Here is a 23614-nt window from a genome sequence, read left to right as displayed (position 1 = left end):
AAACTCAAGCACAGTTTGAACCCATATTTGTTATTTGGGAAGAGAAACTCGTGGTTTTTATTGAGAATTTTTTGTTTACTATTCTCTTTATTTTTTGAATGGCTGATTATCTGTTTCACTAAACAGATTTCTGCTCTCACCTTCCCCACCCCTTTTCCAGGCTCCTTGTTCTTTTTTTTTTTTTTTTTCTTCTCCCCCTCGCCCTGCTTTGTGGTTCAGACTTTCTGAATCACTTCATCAATTTTCAGTTACACTAGAATGCAGGCCTTTAACACATAATAAATTTAATTCCTTAATAGTAGAATTACTTCTCAATTTCTGTATTGGAGATTCTCAGATTAACACTTGGCCTCTATCCCCATTTTACCCTCTTTACCTCTCTGCTCCGTACCTTGCTGCTGGATCTAACCCTTTCAGAAGATGAGGACAGGATTTTGTAAAGCCTGAGTGTTAATGATCCCACTTAGCATTATGCTTCTGAAGATGTGCCTTGCCTAATTCTGAACTAACGAACGGTAGGATTTCTTTGCTGAGACCAGATTTAACTGTGTATCAATTATTTTCATTTTTATTCTCAATTCTAGAACAGTATTACTGTATGGAGACAGCCTCTATCTGAGAAGTTTGGACTTGATGTATTTTGTTTAGGATTAATCTTATTGCAGATTAAAGAAAGCTCTAACTTTTACAGGAGTTTCAGTGTACTGGATAACTGCATCTGTGATTTTTTTTTTTTTATGCAGTCGACCTACACAATAGGCAAAAAGAGACAGAAATTGCCATAGCAGATGGTCATAGAAATTTCTTTCAGAATAAGTTAATTATTTGTCAGTTAGAAGATAGGTTTTTGCCTTGAAACATGATACTGACTGTTCCTTACAAAATTTAAATAGGATGAAACTTAATGTAATCTAGCTTTAGATGGTTGAATTAACAATCCATTCTAATAGCATAGCTTAAGGTCTGGTGGCTAACAAGACTGAAATGATTGCCACAAAGTAATTATATTCTGTAGGGAGAAGAAAAATGTCACTTTTAGATTTCCTGCCTTTATAGTTTAAGATTCCTTTTTGCTCCAGTAAGAAAACCTATCTTAAGTCTATTTTAACAAGTGCTATTAAGCTTTATGTAAGACACTTGCCTAGTCTCAGATTTAAACTAACCAGATCTCTGGATTATTCTGATGTGCATGTCTCCATATTTCCTTAAGTGTTTTCATGACCTACAGTAAAACTCTGGGGTTTGGTGGGGTTTTTATGAGCAGGATGCCTAGTGATATAGTAGTATGAAAGTATCTCTTTTCTAATGCTTTTTATATAATCTAGCACATTTTCTGTCTTGTACAGTAAATACAACTTTTCTTCTATGAACTTTTCCTCCTGATTTAATTTTTCTTTTTTGAGTGGTTGTAAGTAGATGTAGAGCCCAGAAATCTGTGACTGCCTGAGTTGTTTTTTTTTCGAAGTACGTTTAAGAGTGTGTTCAATCTAGCATCAAACACTTGATTCATCTTGCTGAGGGAGGGAATCCCCTTTCCCTCTAATTGCTGATGAGCTATGACAGTCATCTGTCTGTGTCTGATGCTGATGTCTTGCTTTGGATTCTGTCGCTTTGTTTTAGGAATTTTAAATGATGCTACGTTTCTTGTGCTCGTTGGTTTTTAGGTTGTGCGGTTTGTTTTTTTTTTTTCCCTAGGGTATAGTGAAATTCTAGATCATAGAATCATAGTACAGTTTGGATTGGAAGGGACCTTCAAAGGTCATCTAGTCCAACCTCCCTGCAATGAGCAGGGACATCTTCAACTAGATCAGGTTGCTCAATGCCCTGTCCAGTCCAAAAGTCATAGCAGTTTTCTTGTAATTCTGTTTTTGGTGCTGATGTACCTCTTCTTGTAGTTTTATTACTTGATGTTTTAGTGATGCTTGTAATGTTTCTTTACTATAGCTGGTGCTGCTTGTACCCATTGCTTGTGTTTGCTGGAATCACTACAGGGCCTAACTCTGTTGTAGTTCTGTGTCATATTTTTTTTCTGTTATGGTTAGCTTTCATTTTCTCCTGAAGTCGTTGCTCTGTTTGAAGCAGTTTTTTCAGATCCACATGAAATGTGTTTACTTCAGAAGAGCAAATGAACTGATGAAATTGTGAGAAGACTTGAGTTTAACTAAGGATAAATTTGGCTTTCCACAAAACTGTTAAGATACCAGAGTATACTACATATTGTTTTTCAAGCTTGAACTAGGTATCTTTCAAGAGTCACAGTATGTAACAGTAAAACAATATTCTAAGAGAACATAGGTCTGCTATATTAGTACATCTACATTTAGTAATCTTGAATAAAATACGCCAGAATATGGATCAATATACTAATTTAAGTCACTAAGAATTAGAGGTTTCAGGGTTTTTTCCTGTTTAATTTTTAGTTGATTTGATCCCAGACAGAGAGGCAATAAAGTGGGTCTACTTCTGTGCTTATATATTGAAACCAGAAGAGTTCATTATAATATAATGATCTGCCGACCTGTTCCACAATACAGGCTTCATACAGCACCTGTTCTGTTTTAGTTGTAGTATTTCTTTTAAAATAATACATGGATTCTATTTCCAATTAAGGAGAATACATTCTTATCCTTGTTTTTAAAATATCTAAGTTACTTCACTGAGCAGGTGAGAAGATTGTAATTGTTGTTAACGCTGCTGTATTTTTTAGTATTTATTGCGAAGTACTTACCACTTTGTACTTTCTGTATGTCGTGTACTTTTATTAATAGAGACTCTGCTCCAAAGATGGAGTCTGATTCATTTTTGTATTTTAGCTATGCATAATGGCCAAAATATATTTGCCTAAGAATCCAGGTTATGACAAAAGGCAGCTTAGTCAACTCTGTGACTGGGAGCTTCTCTAGATCAAGGACATGACCATATCTGATGAGAATATGATCATACAAGACAGCCTGTCTAGTCACACCTTGTTGTAGGGCGGGGAGGTTCCTGAGAAAGTGGTTCAGAATTAAAAATAGTTCTAGAAGTAGAAGTGTAACTGGTTGTCATTTGAACTTCTGAGTGCTAGATCTTGCTGTAAGTATGTGGATTTGCTTGATAGCTGTCACGTAATGGGGAGCACTAAATACTTCACAGACACGTGTACTTTTTCTGAATAATCTGAAGTGTAGCTTGTGCAAGACTTGTCTCATGTAACTTCCTGACTCATACTTTGAAAATGAGACTGTGTCTTATGTCCTCAAACCTCAGAGATGGACAATGTAGCAGTTACAGCATTCTTTCTTCTTTGAAGCTTTTGGTATAAGGTTGTTTCTAGAAACCTAATTGATCTTCTGTCTTACAAGGGATGATGCATGTATTCTGAGTTGTCAAAGCCTTTTCCAGCAGGAAATCAACTCTGAGACTTTCTTTGCAGCAATGTAACTATGAAAAATGCCTCGTTCTGCATAGGTTGTGCTTGATAAAGATGCTGAAAAATGAAAGTTTTATGTCAAAGAGACTCCCAAATTTCATTTTCTTATTGCATATCTATCTTCTTTGTTTTGATTATTCCGTTCACCTTAAAGAAACGCTTTCATTATCTGTCTAATGCAGCATCAGCAGAAAAGCTTTATTTGTTTTTATTATCACAGAGTATATTATTCTTCTTTCTAATTCTCTGTCAAGTCTCAAGGAATTGTACATAAGAGGGCAAAAGTCTGTGGCCTTTGGTAAGGGACATAGTGGGCTTTTTCTCAGTTTCTAGTGACAGCATTCAGTTCTGATTCTTGAAACGGATGTGCGTTCTCTGTGCTTCAGAGCTGCTCTGAACATAACAAAACCACCACAGAACTGTTTTATTATTTTTTAGTTTTTCTATTCTTACACTCTGCATTTAAAAATACTTAGCCAGCCTGGGAAGAATTTTCTTTGGGTTTTTTTGTCAAATTGTTTGAAGTTTCATTTCTTCCCTTTTTTCCTTTACTTCTAGAGTGGGAAACCAAGAAGTTGCTGGTGTGCACTTGCCAGATTCAGTGCAGTTCTTTAGTCCAACATACGATTCTGCTGGTTCAGAGGAAACGGTTGAACCTTACACCACTGAGAAGCTCAGTCGTATTCCTGGAGGTTATGTACCTCTGACAGAAGCCTGTCAAGTAATGACAGTAGATTTCAACAATCTGCAGGTACTGATTTTTTTTTTTTTTTTCATGTCCTTTATAAGTAATCTATTTATGAATGAGAGCCTTATATCTTGTTTGTTTTCTGGGTTCAATTTCAGAACAGTTCTCAAGTGCAAAGTTGGCAGGGCTGCACTGAAGTCCTCTGCTGGTTTTGATACTTATCTGATTACATGATGATGTGATTCATCAGATGACAGTTCATGATTTTTTGAAGGTGGAGTTTTTTGTTTGTTTTGTGTAGTTCAGGGAACTAAAGGAGTTCACCATAGGATCAAACAGCTGCCAGCCTCACTGTAGGGAGGAGGAGAAAGAATGCAGTAGACTCATCTCAAATGATTTATGCTGTTGTGGAGCTGACTTAATTTATACCTCTAAAGTTAGAGTCTTCAGGAAACTCTTGAAGACAAGAGAGAAAGGATATCTTTTACATCTGGCATAAAAATGTCTTAAGTGTTGATAGGTAAGTGTAAAAGAGAGGGGAGATGACGAAATTAGCATATTCAAACAGTTGGATTCCACCCTTCAGCTCCTTTGGTGTATTTTATGGTCTTTTTGTAATATGGCATTCTAAAATACGGTATTTGTGTATTTTGCACAGAATAAGTTTCTGTGCGTATAGTAAATAGACCTGAACTGTAAGGCAAGGACTTCAGCCACGCACAGCTGAGCATGCTGAAAAGATGATAGATCTGGTCTCTGGTGTGTTTCTTGCTCATTGACCCCATGGTGAGGAGTTGGCATTGAAGTGATGAGTCAGAGCTTAAAATAGATTCTGTTATATAAATGAAATAATTCTTGGCCACTGCTTGGCCAGGAATTGCAGTGGTTTTGAATCAATAGCTTTTCCTAGTTGGCTTGTCTGACATCCTGAGATTAAAAATGAAATAAGACAAGGCTCTTCAGTATTCTACTGGGAACGATCTCTCTGTGACCTTCTGCTTCTAGCATCAATAAGAAACTATTACTGACATCTGAGAGACGCCTACTCTTAAGCGTCTGCCTGCTGGCAGACACGTAAAGATAATTTTAAAGAGTAAAGAACAGCGTTAGTCTTCAAACAGTGTTTCAGAACTTCTCCTTTGAAGTTTCTAGTTAGACTAATGGGATGTTCCTGCCATGGAGTAGTAAGATACCGTAAGAAAAGGAAGAAATGCGATTAATTTATTTGGAGTAATTGGTTACTGTTTCTTTTGTTTCTTTTGTCACTGGGCACTGTTCCAAATGCTGGTAGGTTACTTTCAACTTGTTTTGTTTTGGGTTTTTTTGTTTTGTTTTTTTGTCGTGGCCACATGTGGATGTTCAATCAGTGCAGCTAAAAAAAATAAATAAAACAGAAAAATCTGCTATACTTACTAACAGTAGCAGAATTACCTCCTAAAGATCGAAATTCAGATATGAGATCAGTGCTAGTAAGGTAATAGCAAAGACCCATTTTCCAAACTTATATTTCAAAGAATGAGAGGGCTGTTGCATTTATTCTGCTCGTACTAACTATCCAGACCAAAACTGAGAGAACTGAGAAAAAGACTTAAAATACAGTACAACAGCGTTTCTCAGACTGAGTTGTAGCAGGCTTCAAAGATGTCAGTATGGATCAGAGCAGTAATGATGATAAGTCAATTTTAAAAAGCAGCTGAGTTATGCTGATTGCTTTATTAGGGTAGTTACTAGCAGCAGCAGCTGAATTTCTGGCAGGCAGGGGCAAGAGCTGTGACTATAGTTCCAGGCTGCAGATGCACCTCGCCAGGCACTACCTGTGTGCAGGTTTGCTGGCAGCAGATCCGTGCCACTGGGAGTGGAAGTGAGTGTTTACCTCAGCAGCCAGTGATTAAACTCAGTCTCGCTTTCAGGCCCTAAAGAAACGGAGCTATTGCCAACAATCACGGAGACTGGCTCTTTCTAATTTTCATGAGAAGTTACTGTGTCAAATATTTGAGACATTCCAGATCAAGACGTAGGAAACGTGATAACTGCTTTTTTTCTTTGTAGATTTCCCTTCTGTCTGTAGTCCCATTTACTTTTTTTTAATGCGAGTTGTGTTTCTCTCAGAGGATACGAGTAGCATAGCATCCTTTTTTTTTTCTTTACTGTGTATTCCTCCTGCATTGTTGTTTTATTTTCTTTAACTATGCTAGTTGATTAATTGCCACCCTGATGTGCTAGAGCTGCTCTAGTCTGTAATTGTCATAAATAACAGAAAAATGTTCATGCAGTAGATGTGAGGAATAAAGATGGGATAAGCAGTACAGTAGAGAGCAGAAAAAGCTGAAATAACTGCATTCTACTGGATTTTTAAGTGTTCTGTGCCACAAGATGTAATGCTACAGGTACTAGAACTGATGGATGAGAACCATGGGCCTGCTGGTTTTGAGGAATAACTAGGAAGAATATTTTTAATATCAAATGAACTTCTAAACAGCTATAACTTCCCAGAAACCAAGGAATAGATGCACACTGCTATTGCTGTCTTTCTTCAAGAGGCTTACTGCCAGCAAAGCTTCAGCTTACTGCTCTCTTCTTCTCCAGTTGAAGATGTACAGGAAAAAAATTACTAGCAGCAGAGCCCTGTTACTGAAGAGCAGTGAGATCTCATTATGAACTTCAGTGTCCAGTAATTTTGACATATGCATTATTCAACCATCTCTCAATTTTGAGAATGCGGTAGACCAGCTCTTGGAGAATGCAGAATGAGAACAAAGAGGAGAAAAATTTAAAATGCAGCATTTGAGAGCTGCTCATGTTCTTAGAGGCGAACTTTTCATTTGCCCTGTGTATTTTAAGATTGAAACTTAGGACAAGTGTTGACATAAGCAGATCAGGAAGCTGATAAATGTTTAGGTGAGGCTGTTACTAAGCAGAATGGCTGCGACTAAGAGAATCTTTGGTCCCTTCTGATTGACCTTCTGTTAATTGGTCTATACTGGAACTAAGACATTAGAGCTGGGCCTTATATGTTTGTGAATGTTGGTAGCAGAAGATAGATACTGAGGAAGATAAATTGTACATGGAAGAAAACTTAATTCCTGTTACATATTCGAAACTTTTTAGGACTATTGGAGAATTTATAACCTGATCCCTTTAAGGCAGATCTTAAGTCTTCCCAGCAGTGTCTGAGCTTTTACACAAAGCCTGTAGCCCAGGTAGCAGAGAAAATATCCTCAAAGATGTTTGACTTAGTGTTTTGTAATGATTTTGCCAAACCTCTGTTGGAGTGAATCCAGTGCTTACGTATGGTATTTCTAGATCACAAGCATTGGCTTGAATCCAGCCCAAAAGGCTGGCTCTAGTTTTATTCCTTCTCAAAAGGCAAGCCTTGCAAGGCTAAAGCCTTTCTTGCAGTTTTCAGTGTTTTTAAACATGTATGTTCTTAGATGTGGTCATGTTTGCTTTAATGGTTGATGGATGCAATTTGGTTTTATGCATAATGGCACTTGCATGTAGAAGACCGTTCCTATGCTAGTAATTACTAATACTGATAATTGGTATTGTAGCAGCTTGTTAACTTCAGGTTTCTGTTGGGTGCCTTCACGGATTGGTGCAGAAATTTGAGTGACTTAGTGTAATTAAAACTACTTTATGGAAATAAACTCTCTCAACACTTATTCCTTCCTTTCCGCTTTGGTTAGGAGCTGAAAAGCCTTGCAGCTAGAAAGCCCTGGAAGCTCAGCCTGCCAGTCACTGAAGGAGGAATACTAGATGCTATTGTGGTATGGTTTGTACTACAGCTTGATGATGAGCACTCTCTATCTACAAGTCCCTGTGAGGAAACTTGCTGGGAACAAGCAGTCTATCCTGTGCAGGGCCTCCTCGGTATGTCCTGTGGATTTTCTTGTTGCAGTACATTAATTTGGTTTCATTTTGGTTTTGAGCTGGGTAGGTTATCTTGGAGATAAGGAAGTGGCAGCAAACAGTTTTAGAAGTTCAACAGCAAGTCGCTGTGAGGTGGTTCCTGATCATGTTTCTGGACTGTAGCGCACAGTTGCTGTGCACTTGTTTTGGGCTTGTTTTGAGATCAAATGGATTTTGCCTGGTGTGGGACAGTTTAAGGCAAATGTTAATGCACAGTCGCAAATTTTCAGCTTGTGTGGCTACAGTCTAGAACAATTCTTTTCCTACACACTAGTTAACAACTAATGAAGGACTGAGATAATGTGTGGTGGGCTTTTTTTTTAAGCACTGTATGGCTGCTTCAGTGATGTTTGCTGTAAAGTAACTGACATGACTTTTTTGTGCTGTTTTGCCAAGATTATTCTGTGAAGACTGGAGATACTGTGACGATGGAAGTTTGCTGCCAAGACTGCTACTTGAAGATCCAGAAGTTTTCTTCTGTGACTTCAGAGTGTGGGATGGACTTCAGTGACAGAGGTGACACGCTGAGTTTGGGCAACGAGGCTGAATTATGTAATGCTCTGGCTGGTCTTCAGACGACCAGCAAACAGGATGGCAATGGACAAGTATGCGTGTTGGAATCCACAGAAATAGCCCTGCTGAACAACGTACCATACCATGAATGCTTTAAAGCTGCCATGGGCAAAGTGCTCTTGTCCTTAAATCCAAGTAAGGACTCGCAGTCCATGGATGTTGATGGACATGGCAGTGGGATGAACCTGCAAGAAAGTCAAAACAAGAGTTCTCTAGATGTGGCTCCTGATCCTTTGTACGTCTTAGATGTATCTGAAGGCTTCTCCATCCTGCCAATTATAGCTGGCAAACTTGGACCAGTTAGAGCCTACAGTTCTATTGAGAAAGAACAGCATCAGGCAGCACTTAATGTGATTTCAGAAGCTAACCATTTCCCTAAGGAAACGTTAGAGTTTTGGCTCAGCCACTTAGAAGATGAAAATGTGGTGCTGCAGAGACCCAAATCAGACAAATTGTGGAGTATTATTATCTTGGATGTTATAGAGACATCGGGTTTAATCCAGCAGGAGGTGATGGAAAAGGCTGCAATATCTAGGTACAGTATAAATGGACAAAAGTATTCCTAAGAATACATAATTATTCAAAAACTTTTGAAAATATTTCTTTTAACTATAAAATTACCATAATGTTGCTTCTGTAGAGCAGGAAAAACTTGTTTTCTGAATGGATTGAGCTTTTTGGGATTAAACTTCACAGAGTGTTTTTGGTGTGACCATGGTAAATATGTCTCTCTTAAAAAAGTGTCAAGATTTCACTTTCATAGACTTCTTTGTATTTTATATGCAAGAATACGAATGGAAGATCTTATTGCTTGGTCTGTCAGAAGTTCCCAGGATAGCTAGCATCTTATTACTAAGAGAGGTAGCTTTTAGTGCAAGGTTGAAAAAGCCTCGATTCATGTGCATGTCCAACTGTTGTTAGAGCAAACTGATGCTGCTAAAAGACAAACACATGGTGTTAAAACAGCTGTGTGGCCAAATGGGATCAAACTCAAATGCTTATGAGCACTTGACTTCAGAGGAAGAACTGGTGTGTGTTTCTTAAATGCAATTAAATGTTCTTTGACTACTGTTGAATGATATGCTTTAGAGGTGAAATCTCTCTCATTTTACAGATGTTTACTTCACAGTGGAGGAAAGATATTCCCACAGTATGTTTTGGTATATGGGATGCTTGTAGAATCAGAGTCTCTGTTACTGGAGAGTGCTGTTCAAGGAACAGAACCAACTCTTGGGTTTAATATAGCTCCTTTTATCAACCAGTTCAAGGTATGAAGTTGGGTGATGTCTCCCAGGCACAGTTCCAGAGCCTGCAGCTGTCTAGCTGTTTAGTTTTGGTGTAAAATGCAAGAAAACTAAAGAGCTGAAACTTTTTTACATTGTTTAAGTTATCAAGAGGGGTTTATGCAACCAGATGGGGACCTTGAGTTAAACTAAAACATTTATTTTAGAACTGGTGTGAGAGAAGTTTTATCTGAGTAAGGAAAGATGTGATGTTACTGTACAGAAGAGTGACTGTGCTGTTACTATCTCCTTCATCACCTTGTATCCCAACAGTCACATTTCAAAAAGGATTAAAGGGTGTATTCTGCATTTTGGCTGTCTCTTACAGGCATCACAGTAATTCCTAGAAACTTCTGCATTATGATTAATTCTTTTAACTTTTCACTTTCTAATGGTGGTTGATGCCTGAAGTTATGGTATATTTTCCTAGGTACCTGTTCGTGTGTATTTGGATCTCTCTACATTACCATGTCTACCCTTGAGCAAGCCAGCAGAGCTTTTAAGGCTGGATCTCATGAACCCTCTGTTGAACAGCTCCAGCAGAGAAGTGAAGGTGAGTTGTGGATCCGTAAAGTTAAAAGTGGGCTTAGCTGCTGTTTTGCAGAGCTGCTCATTAACTGCTCACCTTGGCTGAAAATTTCAATATGTGATTTACTGATCTGCAGGTATTTCTGAAACGGATTGAAATGATTTGAACTACTTTATTTTCTTCTTTAGAAAGGATGTAACTTATTAAATGAATATTTTAAATATTTTTAGGTACGAATTTGTAAGTCTGGCCAAGTCACTGCAATTCCCTTCTGGTACCACATACATCTAGATGAAGACCATAGCTTGGATACATCTGATGAGTTTTCGCACTGGAAACAAGCTGCAGTTGTTCTTGACAAGCCCATCCAAGTTCAGGTTGGAGATGAACTTGTGCTTGATGTTCAACACCATAAAAGCAATATCAGCATTACAGTTAAACAGTGAAGAATATCATGTGTACACTGATTTGTGGTTAATTGCCTATGTAGAAATTGACTGTTCATAATATCACTAGTGTTAACTTACATTAAAGTCTAAGTTTTCTACTGGGCAAAAAGGCTCCTTTGTGGCTTTAAGTAGTAGATACTTACTTTCCATTAATGGTCTAAAACTTTACTGTAAGTGTATCTATCTTACCAAGCAGTTAGGGGAGGTATTGTCTTCACTGCAGCAAAAACCTGATTGCCAGCTATTGCAGGGACTACAAAAGTGGGACAGGCTTCTCTTGCTGCTGTGTCATTTGTAGTAAGATGAAAAGCATCCAGATGCCTGCAGTGGAAATAAACAGCTGTGGTTGTTCAAGACAAAGTCCTTGTTTCTCAAACTGTTGTTCTACTTCTCAGTTGCCAAAGCATCCTACTGAAGTGCATTGAGATGTAGCAGGGACTGTAACACCATTCCAGTTGCAGTATCACAAGTTAACATTGCACATACACAATTACAAAAAGTTGTAAAAGAGTGCTGTTGAATAACTCAAGTTGTATAGCAGAAGGCAAGGCTAGTAAACTCTTTAGAATCCCTCAGAGAACCATTTTGGTAATATAATGGGCCTGCACTCTCTATGAAAGCTGTATGAAATATTACATTAGTCACCACAGTACTGCTGCCCTTCTTTTACAGCATTACATTTTGGTATAATGCAGGTAACAAGTTCCCTCTATTAAATTTAGATCCAAATGGTAGAATTAAAGCTTCTAACTCTATAGAGAGATGAGGAAAACTTAGCTAGATATTTCTGTAGCTAAGTTTATACTGTTCAGTGTAGAATAGGCATTTCTGTGATCTTTCCTTAACAGGAACCTGTAGAAGGTGCCATCCACAAATACTCTTCCTAGAATCTCGCTGCGTGCAGGATCCATATGTTAGGTCAAGTGTTTTAGAGTGGCTTGCTCATTTTAATTTCAGGGACTGTTGAAGTTGTGGTTGTCCCAGTCTGCAGCTGAATCTTTAGCTGACAGATTGCTGTAATAAAGCTCCTTCTGGAAGGGTAGAGGAAAGATCTCCAATAATTTTCAGTTTTTCCACAAAACAGAGGTAATAGCTACACCAAGTTTTCTGAAGATAAAGTAACCAGATACTATCCTTTATCCAAGAGGTACAATGCATAACAAAAGTGTAAGCAAATTAAAGTAGGACAAAGGCTTTTCATACTACATAGAAAACAGCTTTTCTTAAAAACAAAACACACACACACCAAAAAAAACTCCACCACCCAAACAAAGAAAGTCATGAGCAATAAAATCTAAGTTACTCTCCAAGACTACCAAACATACTGGGTACAAGATAATTTCAAAGTGCATAGAGAAGTGTTCAGGCTTCTTATGCTGACAGACCTCCGATAAAAGCAAAAATATTAAGTATGAGTTGTTAGGCATATTTATTAAGCTTTTTAGCAATTAACAAGATGGTAAAATGAATTAAAGAAAAATTAAGGATGTATTCTACCCTTACTCAATGAGACTAAGTAAACGGCTGAAAACAACCATTTCTGAGTTTTCAAGCAGAGTGTTAAATAAGGCGAGAGCAATCTTTAATACTTCTAATTTCAAGCTGGGAGAAGATTAAGCATAAAACAATAGAGGAATAAATATGGTTAATATAAAGGTGAAGAACTATTTGCAAATTAATTGCATGATATAAATTTGATAGGTCATACTATGAAAATACTGTTGTAGTAGTTTTCGAAAGACAGGGTAGGTGGTGTTGAAAGATTTCTATATATTTTGGAAAATCAGTAGCAATCTCTAATGGAAAGTTATGATCCTATAAGCTACTGCAATGAAAAGTAATTTTTCTCCCAGGAAAAAAAAAATGCAGGAATACTATGCACATGGACTGAAATAACCGAGTAATAATAAAATAACTTAGTGCTCTAGAAATGCTGTGAAAGAAGCAACCAAGGCACTTAAATAGCTGTTTTCCTATGAAAGGCCCCTCTCTGTGCCTTACCTACCTATTTACACCAAACAGGCAAAACCTGAAGTATTCAGAAAAATTCTTCAGTGTGAGGTTTTTGAAAAGCTAGAGCACAGCAGTTATGTAGCCTCCAGTAGATCTGACCCTTCAGATATTTCTACTAATGCCCCTTTTTACTTCATGCAGGAAGTCAGATTACTTCTAATAGTGGCTGCAGTGGGCACTGAAGCCAGGTGGTGTGAGCTTTTCAAGTTGTTTCATTTTAGAACACAGCTATTACAGGGATAAAAAGAGATCTGGAATCAAGCATAAGTAAGTAGATTGATTCTTCATTAGCTGCAACAAGAATTCCCTTTTCAGTACAAGCCTTAAAATACTGAAAGCACCAACTCTTTAACTAGTTACACTTAAGATCCCCTTCTTCCATGAAGAGAACAGTTATACTCACGTTTCATTCATGCTCTTGAATTACTGGAGCAGTAAATCAAATTGAGAGAAGGTGAACAGTTTAAATAAAATCTTTAATTGCTTATTTACAACAAAGGCAATGACTTGGCAAATTGAAAATAATAATTTGCACTTTCCCCACTAATTTCAGATACAGCAAGTACATAGTCAACTATAAAATGCAGCCTAGTGAGTAAGGCGCAATATTTACATCACACTAGTACTGCAAAAAAAAAAAAGCACTTCAAATGAATTTACTGTGACAGCCAGTATTTAAAAATTTATCCTGTAAATGCTAACAAGGCTGAAAAGGAAGCTTCAAATGTCCCTTAAAAGGTCAGTGCTCAAACGTATTTTTTTTGTCTGATTGCAAACATGCAACAGTAGTAAAAATCTGGTAAAGGAATAAAAACAATACCCCTCCAATTTTGTCAGTTTTTGCAAAATAACATTTTCATATAAGTGTACGTTTTCTTGGTCTGAAATCTAATGCTAGTAACATCAGTATCAGACTAGCTACTTAGTTTTATCTTAGCAAAAGTATTTTCTGGTGTGGTAGGGGAAGAAATCAACTATTACATTTGAATCTAGGCTACACTAGAAGCATAATACAATAATCACACACACATTATGAATACAAATTACTACAGAGACATTTTCATCTGTTAAAGCAGGATATCTTGACAAAAAATTACTGTTAAAGAATTTACTGCAGCTCAAAATAAAGGAACCATTTTGGTTTTCTATCTTCTTTTTGATGTCCTTTATTCCCCCTTGCCATGTATTCAAAGGTAGTAACCGTTATTCTTTTAGAAGGATAGGAAAAAAGTAGTCAAGTATAAGGTATTAATCCAAAACATATCCTGGCTGTCTCTTCTGAATGTAAAAGACTTACAAATTATGAGCTACAAGGACAACAGATACACCAACCGTATGTTCTGGGCATGGAATTTTGTAGCGAGGCCTGTAGGGAATGCTTTCTTTGCATAGTCTCTTTGCTGATGCTCTGTAACAATTATCTTCATGAACGGGTTTTATTTAGCTATGCAAGAAAGGGAAGAAGATGGAATCTGTACAGAAGTTACCATTTTGTCCACACCCTATTCAGCACTGGAGTAGGGAAGTTACCATCATGAAGAGGACAGCCAAAGCTAATTCAAACATTTTTTGCTACTGTTCTCCTTAAATTACATTCTTGAAATTAAGTTTTCCGATTGCTAATCATATTTACACTTCATCTTTAGAAGAGCAGAGTATTTTTTCAAATGTTTCTTTTCTATTAATAGAAGTCAGTGTGATTTTTACATACTTGTCTTTTGATGTAACACAGATGTATGAGTGTTTAGCAGTTTAAGGAGTTAATTCTTAGATTTATGCAGAAACTTTTGAAGTGTGCGTGTTTTATATCCATAGGGTACTCACAGATACATCCATTATAGATTCAGAATTCAGATGTGAGTTACAGCCGTATCCTCTTCCTGTCTGCGTAGTAGCTTTTCCAAGCTTTTCAACTTTGATCACTAATAATACACATTAACAGAGCATGTGTGGCAAGATGTAACAGACTCCTTGACACATTCAAAGAAAAAGTGAGTCTAACTTTTATCCAAAGCTTTCTCTGATAAATTGTGCTCTAGTTCAGGTGACTCCTCAGCATCTCGAATAGCAGAAGTGTTATAAATACCGTCAACTGCGGGGGCTGTTGTTGGTGTTGTGAGAGGTGTCACAGTGTGTCCAAACCCCTGATAATGACCCGTGGGTGAAGATGGCATTGAAGCAGCATCAGAAATTGGGTCTTGAGTAGATGAAGACAATAAACTCGTATGCTCGTTTTGTTCATGATCCTCAGGAAAAAACATTTTCCTTGGCTGGCCCAAAACTGTCCTTCCTGGAATTACACCAAATGAAAACACCTTTTAGCACTTTCAGCAGTATACCAAGGCCTTTGAACACATAAACTCCAAACCAGGCACATTAAAGTAGAAGATGAGTCTTTCTTTGCTTTATAACAGTTTTACATGGGCGTTGTTAAGCTTTAGGTGATAAAAGGATACCTTTCCATTAAGAGAAAAAAAAAGACATCCCTCTCTTCTATTTAAAACAGCTGCAATTTACCCTGCAATCCATCCATTTAAAAGAAAATGAAAAATTAAAAACTAGACTCTAAACAAGTGTACTGGAAAGAACAAAGTGCCAGATACACCATGAAATTCCTCTAGGGATACAGCTGCCACTAATTTGCTATGAGATGTTCTCAAGGTACTTACAGAGATGGATAATAGTATAAAATGAAGCTAGAAATGTATACGCTGTTAACAGATCATACAAATCTGTCTTACTTACCGACATTTCGAACCTGTTCCGAAATGTCTGCTCTTATATCAGAAATATCCCACATAGCAAGAAAAGAGTCGAAGCATGACCCTTCTTCAGCTTCTTGAACATAAGGTTTATAGGAAAAACTGTAGTGATGCGCAATAGCAGCCAGGAACATCTCAACACAAATGATAAAATCCTGCAACGAAAGAGTCATTAACTTAAAATTTAATCATTTGTAGCTGGAGAAAAATATCTCCTGGGTTTCTTCTATAATAGAAGGACTGCAATTGCCTTGGGATACTGGCAGCAGCTACTTTTCCACCAGCAGTAGGATATTCTTGGCAGGCTTCACAGAACCATGTGTGATACACACACGTTGGAATTGGTCCTTGCCTGATGGACTCGCTGCAAGTGGATATTCAACAAGCAGCAGCTCTACAACGAATTCTTGCATGAAGAAATGCAAGGATATCCAACAGTATTTAATTGAGGCACATTCCTCCTGCCCAACACATGGATATACAAGTGCTGAGCATAAAACTCACTTGGAGTGACTGGCTGAAACTTAGCCCAACTAACGACAAATTCAGAATTAATCTAGCATACGTTAATTAAAGTGAGTATGACAAAATTTGCTTGAGACCAGCTATGTCATCTTACATATAGCCATTCCTCCTAAGAACTAACTGTTTACTCCTACCTGTAGGCCTGTAGCCACAGCTTCCACACTCTGCCATTCCCAGGTGTGTTTCTCAGAAATAACGCCAACTTTCACCAACAATGCAATAAGCACAGCTTGCCTATAAAGATTATTATTGTTGTTATTACTGTAATAGTAGTACCAAAAACCACTCCAAACAAATCTGGTTAAACAAGGCCTGTTTCTATGTCTACATATACCTGCATGTATGCAAAAATCTTAAAAGTTGCTTTTCTTTCAGGGTATTACTGCAGCCCACAGAGTAATGTTCAGGTAGTCAAATGCACTCATTAGCAGCTAAGAGTGAGCAATGCTTAAATAGTAACTTAATGTCTAGTAACTTCTTTTGAAAGGTTATTTTTTTTACTTTAAAAAGTAAAAAAAAAAACACCCTATCTTTTTGTTTTGAAATAACTGCAAGTGAAGATTCTAAAATAAATTATGTTCTGGAGAATCACCTTACAAAATATCAAGTCTAAAATATAATGTCAAGTGAATAAGACTGCTCTGTCCAACATAGTGGTACCATTTTCCCCTCACAGCACTTCACTAAGATTACAGGGAGATTTTTTGAGGCCGTTAACCTCAGTAACAAATCAAGCTTTTTTAGCTCTTTTATGGTCCACCCTGACAACAAGAAGTAATGAGTAAATAATTCACTTACCAGAAAGAAACAAAAACTACCATCTTCACACAAAGGAACTTGCCAACAGGTTGGATAGGGTTCAGTTCTTCACGTAGTACTTTATAAAACAGCACCAGACAATACATGGCAAACTAACAAGAAAAAAAAAATTAAGAAAAGCTTTGAAATCCCTGTTTGTTTTGTGATGCAGTTGTTTTACAGCATCTCCTCAGTTTAAAAAAAAACAAAAACAAAACCAAACATATATGTAGATCACAGTATGAGACAAACTTTAAATGCTGTCTGTTTTAGAAACGAGTTCTGGATATATGGAATCTTTGCCTTGCTGTTTTAAAGCTGACTTTTTTTTGCCTGAAGTTGTACTTCTGAAATGCTTGGTATTGGCAGACAGAGACTGAGGTCATCTATCTACAAACTAAAGCAAAGCAGAGGAAGGTGCCACTAAATCTTTTCAATGCCAAACACATCTCTAGGGAAAATGGCAGAAAAAGCACATGTGCTTTAAGGCTTTTGTTAAGGCCACCTGAAATGTTACCTCTTTATGAGAGATGAGGCAATTAATACTATTTTCACCACAAATCTGAACAAGTTTCTTACTAATGACAACTGCAAGCCACTGAACTGATGTATAGCCAAACCTAAAGATCGGATCTCCCTTTTTCATGCACATTCTCTAGCTGTTTACTACTAAGTTTCTTTAGGCAAGCATGTCAGCCAGGACAATGTCACAGCAGAAAACAGTTACAGCTCCTTCCTTAACAGCCACCCATCAACCACAGTGGTGGCGGTAAGACGAGAACACCCTTTTTTGATGGGACATCACGCTGTTCCAACTCCTGCCGCTGTTGCCAAGAGAAGTAAGAAGCTTGGAGGTGAGAAGGCTGAAGCAGCAAGGAGCCAGAGCTGGTGCTGCTGTCTCCTCTTGCAGTGTGTAACATGTCCTGGGTAAAGCAGAAAATGATTGCTCTGCATGCCCAACAAGCCACTAAATGCAATCTCTGACCTCCAAAACGAAATTTTCAGGTCTAGGGGCTGATATCTTATCCTTAGCCTGACACCATCTGGCAGCTGAACTCCTGCTGGCTACTGCAGTCAGAGGCTTCCACACTGCAACAACTTCCCCCCTCTTAAAACACACATGCTTCAAGTCTGTTATGGTTAAATTCATAATTAAAAGCTAAATTGTCAGATGCTCTTGAGTAAACTTTGTCCTTAAAACCCAAGTATTGGCTAAACAAACACACCAGAGTACCTTTTAATTACACAGGCTTTTTCCTCCAAAGTATTATGCAGGCCAGAATCTCAGCACTGCAAGCACCCCTTCCATTATTTTCGGTCAATGTTGTTACCACCAGCTTTGTAACGTGGTATTTTTAACACAGCCACATTCTTTGTGTGTGTGTCGGGAGGAAGCTACGTGGGTGAGTGACATCAGCTCTTCTGCAGAGGGGCAAGTCTACAGCTCTGACGTGTCTGGGTCATACCAGTTCACCCATCAAATAGTTTGGAGCGGAGAGGTGGCGCACTTTATTCCTTTACAGAGCTTCATAGTAAAAATAGTAATTTTTTAAAATTATCTGTTTTCCTAATATTTTGCATGTATAGTATTTAACAGTAACTTTGACTCACAGTGGGAAATATTCTACCCATAAGAATTACCAGACATTAACAGAAATACTCTGAATAGTTCACAAAAGAAAATTAAAATAATACTAACACGATGACTTAAAAGAGCAGAAAAATGCACTCTCAATACTCACTAGCTGTGACATGTTGTTAAGTATGACCAAGTACGTCCAAGCATTGTTGAAGCTGAAATTTCCTTCATCATACACTCCCACTAGTTCGCAAATTCTGAAAGAATTTTTAGAATTAATTGCTACGTAGTAAATGATCGCTTTCTTGAAGTGCTAGTCTTCGCTACATGGATCAAAATCTCTTTTCCTACTCTAATATGGACATTTGGGTCTGAACGAGTTTCCAACAGCATATGGCATAGGAAGTTTGTATTGCACTGTCCATGGAAAAAACAGTGTTTGAATGCAGAGTTAACATATCCCATTGTTAAATGAATTCAACAATTAAACAATTTTTTAAGCTATTTTAACTGTTGCATGCATACAGGTAATATAAATATCTATGTGGATATTCTTGGTGAATGGCAACTGTTTCCACAGTCCCACAGAATTAAGAGTAATGACCATCAAAACAAAGTTTATGAAATTAAGCTTTCAGCATCAATATGTAATTGCCTGCTATTCCTTTACAACAGGTTATATGATATGCATGAAGGCACACCATCAGGCTTGTCACATGCAAACTTTAATACAATTTTTAAAATTACATGAAACCTGAATTTAAATATACCAAATTCTGGAAGCCAAGGAGAAAAGGGAGGACGAAAAAAAGTCTCTAAAAATTGAGAGATCATAAAAATGTCTTTCCCACATAAACAGTACTTCAGAGTCTCTTCCACTGCTTTCAGCAGCAGGCATTAAGTATTTATTATTTAAATTTTGCAAATAGTCATTTGCTACAGAGAAGTGATAAAGAAATCATAGGTTGATTCAAATTGCCAGGACCCATTTAGAATTGAACACAATGAGCCTGCGTTTAAACTGCCTTGATTCAATAAAAAGGGCATGAAAATTCTTTCCAGTGTAACTCAAAATTACATCCTGAAGATCAACGTTAGTTATTTATGAGCGTACTTACAAAGCAATAATGGTAGTAAACGGTCTGACAACAGTGTACTGCAATACACCCAGTTTACATCTAAATAATAAAACTCTGCAAGAGAAAAAAAATTCATTGTACAAGGATTTTAAAACAATTCATTTATGGAAATTTCCTGATCTCAGTAGTTTCACTAAACTGAATTTTTATTTCATGGTAATTTCAACTTCTGCTTCCAGGACCTCAGATGTTACAGTATCTAGCACATATATCGCAATACACAAAAGACCTGGACTTTTACAGGTATACTCAATGATTCACTTCTTTCACCCATGGAAAGATCCTGGCTGGACTAAACAGAAAGAAGGCAATTTTCACTGTGCCTTGAAGATGTTTAAGAATGACTTACATTCAGAGTTTGTCTTTAACATTTTAAACAGCTTTATCAAAATCTCCTAAGAGATGCTTATCAGATTAAGCGTGCAGAAACAAACAGTTCGCAGGCATGTGCCCTTTCGTCCTTCACCTCTGAAAGTAAAAGCAATAGGCTGTCTGGGCTACCAGCAATTCTACATGAGGTTTTTCGCAAATATCGTATAATAGCAAAGGAAGCAAATTCAAGGAGATAATTTTCCAATATTTTTTTCAAAAATAAGGAAGCTTCCTTCAGCACCACCTGAGTCAATGCATGTTAGTAACTAAGTGTGATTTCTAGAATCTTTTACAGCTAGATGAAAACAAATTCAGAGCTGCTTTCAGTCAGGGTTCATAGTTGATAAACAAACCATAACTTGTTTGTGTGCAAACCATAAACTGACTCTGCCAAGCAACAACAGTTATACTACTAAATATGAAAACAAAATGTTTGTCTCTGATTCCACAGTTTAAAATTTTAAGATGTCATCATATACTCACTCTCCCATAGCCCATGACGGACAACAACATAGAGGAGGCAGATGTCTCTGCTGATCTTTCGCTTCTATTATTAATACGAGGTTTGGATACCGGTTGGTTAGATAATTTGAAAGAAAAACCATAAAGTTATAGATGACATAAGCTTCATAGCATTCTCGACATGTATCCACATATATTGCAATCTTGGGGTATTTCAAAGCTATCCACTGTAAGAGAGGGACACAGAAGGTTACATGCAAGAAAGACAAAAGTGATTGCAATGACAACACTGGCTGGCTAGTTCAGCAAGCAATACTTGATTAGACAGCAGGCACTAATTAAACAGGGCTTGAAGCATTTGGCTAGTAAGAGTGTGATGCTACAGCTAGAAAATAACGGTCTGTAAAAATACAAGTAGAACTTCAGATTGCATCTCTGCTGCTTCAAATGGAAACATGCTTAAAGCACTGCGCAAGAGGTGCTCTGTATCTCTGACAGCGCAATTCAGTCTTTAATCTAAAAGTAACCAAGGAGATGATTCCCTACACATAACCTACTCCTGTTAGGAGCCAACAAGATAGAACTGTTTCCTAAAATTCACATAATCATTGTCAATACGGGTTTGAGAACTAATTTGGGAAAGAATTATAGTACTAAGACTAACTTGGGAAAGAAAGGTAAGGCACTGAATTGTGAGATTGTACTTGGATGAGTCTGGTTTCCAGTTCAGCTCTTAGTGAGGATGGAACGACCAAAACCAGGCCCTTGTCATTCCCCTTCCACATCTGTCATAAAGGATACGCAAGGACAGACGGGGTGAAGAAGAGTTAGCAAAGTGATCCCACAAGCTCCACAAGAAGAATGTAATATTGCTCAAACTACGCTTCTGACATACTTCACAAACAGGAATGCTCAGAAGTTTCTAGGGCTACAACTCTCCATGCAGCATTATTTCTGCTAACTGTGACACTGTTCTTCCTCACTCCCACAGTGAAGAGAATTTTATTGAGCTGTTAACAGTAAGAGAACACTTACACTGTCTAAACTGTAAATCGGCACCATCCATAGAATCCTGTTGCAATAACAAAAGAACATTTAATATTACTAGCAGTATTTTTAGTGTGAATTAAATTCAACATTTGTAGCACAGGTAGAACATGAAACGTCACCTTATTATTGGTTTCTGCAATTCAGGTTGAGTATAATGAACTAAGTGTTGTAGTATTCCCCAGAGAGATATTGGTATAGTCATTAGTAAAAATATCCCTGCAATAAACCATGCCTTGGTATGAATTCCAACCTTGAAAAGAAAAAGAAGAATGAAGTATTAATACTGAAACATTGATCTTGCAAAGTTTTACCAGTATAGCAGAATTTTTTTTTACCATGAATAAAGTTTTAAGATGGACATTAAGCTTATATCCCAATATTAAGTTTAATTTTTCTAACTCTCCTTTCCAAATACACAAAACCCCAAAGTCTCTCTTGCTATCTCTTTATCTGGTTTAGAGTAAAACTTCAAAGGAAGAGAGGAGAGATCGTGCAGAACCAAACAAAAACATCACCAATAAACACAAGATATTCCACAAAAACATACCAATGCTCACTGTTTAATTTGCTGAAAGCCACAGAGGATTTCCTTGCTTTAGGTCTGAAACTTTTCTCAGTTCAGTGCTTCATTACGAAGTTTCTGAAAGCTTGTGGATTTAAACTTTTTAGCTTTAAAATCAAGTTCTAACTAGTATACAGTTTCAACTAGTTTAACAATCTGAAACACATAATGTATATATATAAACATATAATGTCTGTTAAAACTTAAGGCTACAATTTTAAAACCAAGCTCTCTGAGAAATAACTATGTTAATAATCCTAAATACCAAAAACTGAGAAATATAGCAGAGTCTTCTCAAGCAGGTGGGGTTTTTTTTGTCTGAGGCTTTCTTCTCCAATTTCCTACTGTACATCAACATCCCACATCTTCTGTTGCTTTTCAGCTCAAAGACCACTTCTGAGTAGTTTCCCCACCAATATCTGATTTAGTGATTTTGACATTTCAGATACCACTGCAATCTAAACATCCATTATGCTGAATTTTTGAAGGCACCAGAAAAGAACAAACACATCCGTTTCAAAGCGGGAAATGTAAAATACTCTGAAGACACACAGCACACTTACTAAGTGGTTAGAATTACACCATGAAAAATCTTGCCTCCAGTGCAACAAGCCTAAAATACATATTTTCAGGTTAAAATTTATCTGTCAGAAAAGTAACGCTGTCACGCGCGTGTGCGATTCCCACGCTGCTGCTGTGACACACGACGGCACCACCAAGGCAGCTTCTCCACCTACCGCCTCAACTTTCCCCATCAGACAGAGTTACCTGAAACACCAGGTTACGAACAGTGACCCCGGGTTTACCACAGAGTGTCCGTCCCGGGCAGCGCAGAGCTCCTACGGGCAACGGCTCCAGTTTCTTCAGCGTCGTTGCAACCGTTTAAACACCGACTGGTTTTGAAGCGGAAAGAGACGGACACGCCGTCCGGTAACCCCGACCTGCCCGGTAACCCCGACCTGCCCCACCTGCCTTCGCTCCGCTCCAGCCGCGGGACCAACGCTCGCAGCGGCGCCGCGCAACTTCTCCCCTCTCCCCTCTCGGCCTCTGCCGACTACCTCAGCGGAGCGAAGCCGCCCCGCAGCGCCCGGGTCCCGCCGGGCCACCGCCAACCCCGGGATGCTTGTGCCTCCCACCCCGCCAGGCCCGGCCTGGCCGCCCTCCCCAGCCCAGGCCCAGCCGCGGGGGCTCCCCGCCGCACCCCGGGCCTCACCTCCAGCTTCTGCAGCTCCCAGACGCAGAGCGGCACCACCACCAGCAGCCCCACGATGTAGAGCAGCACCACCAGCGGCCGGATCCACCGCCGCCAGTTCCCGCAGGTGCACGGCATGGCCGCGGCCACACCGCCCACCGCCGGGCACACTTACGCCGAAAACCCCCTGCACTCGCCCGCGGCGCCTCAGCGGGTCGGCGCCGGGCCCGGCAGCCTCCGCAGGGCGCGCATCCCCGGCGGGGCCGCCCGCACCCCTCTCCAGCTCCGCTCCGCGCCCTGCCCGGTACCGCCCCGCG

At 38.5% G+C, this 23614-nt stretch overlaps 2 protein-coding genes across 6 annotated transcripts in view; one reads left to right on the top strand and one right to left on the bottom strand.

Annotated features, from left to right (window-relative positions):
- The window catches only part of PRMT9 (protein arginine methyltransferase 9), a 21436-nt gene extending 7435 nt beyond the window's left edge, over positions 1–14001 (top strand). For both annotated transcript variants that reach the window (XM_065633888.1, XM_065633889.1), the window contains 6 exons: positions 3971–4163; positions 7787–7970; positions 8406–9117; positions 9697–9850; positions 10296–10418; positions 10625–14001. In XM_065633888.1, coding sequence (XP_065489960.1) covers positions 3971–4163; positions 7787–7970; positions 8406–9117; positions 9697–9850; positions 10296–10418; positions 10625–10840 — 1582 coding nt within the window. In that variant the 3' untranslated portion in view covers positions 10841–14001. The remainder of the gene's footprint in view (positions 1–3970; positions 4164–7786; positions 7971–8405; positions 9118–9696; positions 9851–10295; positions 10419–10624) is intronic.
- On the bottom strand, positions 13699–23614 carry TMEM184C (transmembrane protein 184C). Of its 4 annotated transcripts, XM_065633891.1 has the most exons (12): positions 23319–23405; positions 22874–22998; positions 22091–22190; positions 21663–21793; positions 21529–21565; positions 20515–20720; positions 19639–19713; positions 18684–18777; positions 16942–17054; positions 16278–16377; positions 15602–15773; positions 13699–15146 (listed from the first exon to the last, which is right to left on the bottom strand). In XM_065633891.1, the coding sequence occupies exons 4-12, from the start codon at positions 21743–21745 to the stop codon at positions 14854–14856; spliced, it is 1173 nt and encodes a 390-aa protein (XP_065489963.1). In that variant the 5' UTR covers positions 21746–21793; positions 22091–22190; positions 22874–22998; positions 23319–23405; the 3' UTR covers positions 13699–14853. The 4 variants fall into 4 exon arrangements, with proteins under 4 accessions (XP_065489963.1, XP_065489964.1, XP_065489962.1 ...); XM_065633892.1 differs by lacking the exon at positions 22091–22190; XM_065633890.1 differs by lacking the exons at positions 22091–22190; positions 22874–22998 and having other exon boundaries at positions 23319–23614.

This window comes from Caloenas nicobarica, chromosome 4 (genome assembly GCF_036013445.1).
Source record: "Caloenas nicobarica isolate bCalNic1 chromosome 4, bCalNic1.hap1, whole genome shotgun sequence".
Lineage (NCBI taxonomy): Eukaryota > Metazoa > Chordata > Aves > Columbiformes > Columbidae > Caloenas > Caloenas nicobarica.
The sequence above is the reverse complement of the archived record's forward strand: the minus strand, read 5'-3'. Positions and strand labels throughout refer to the sequence as shown.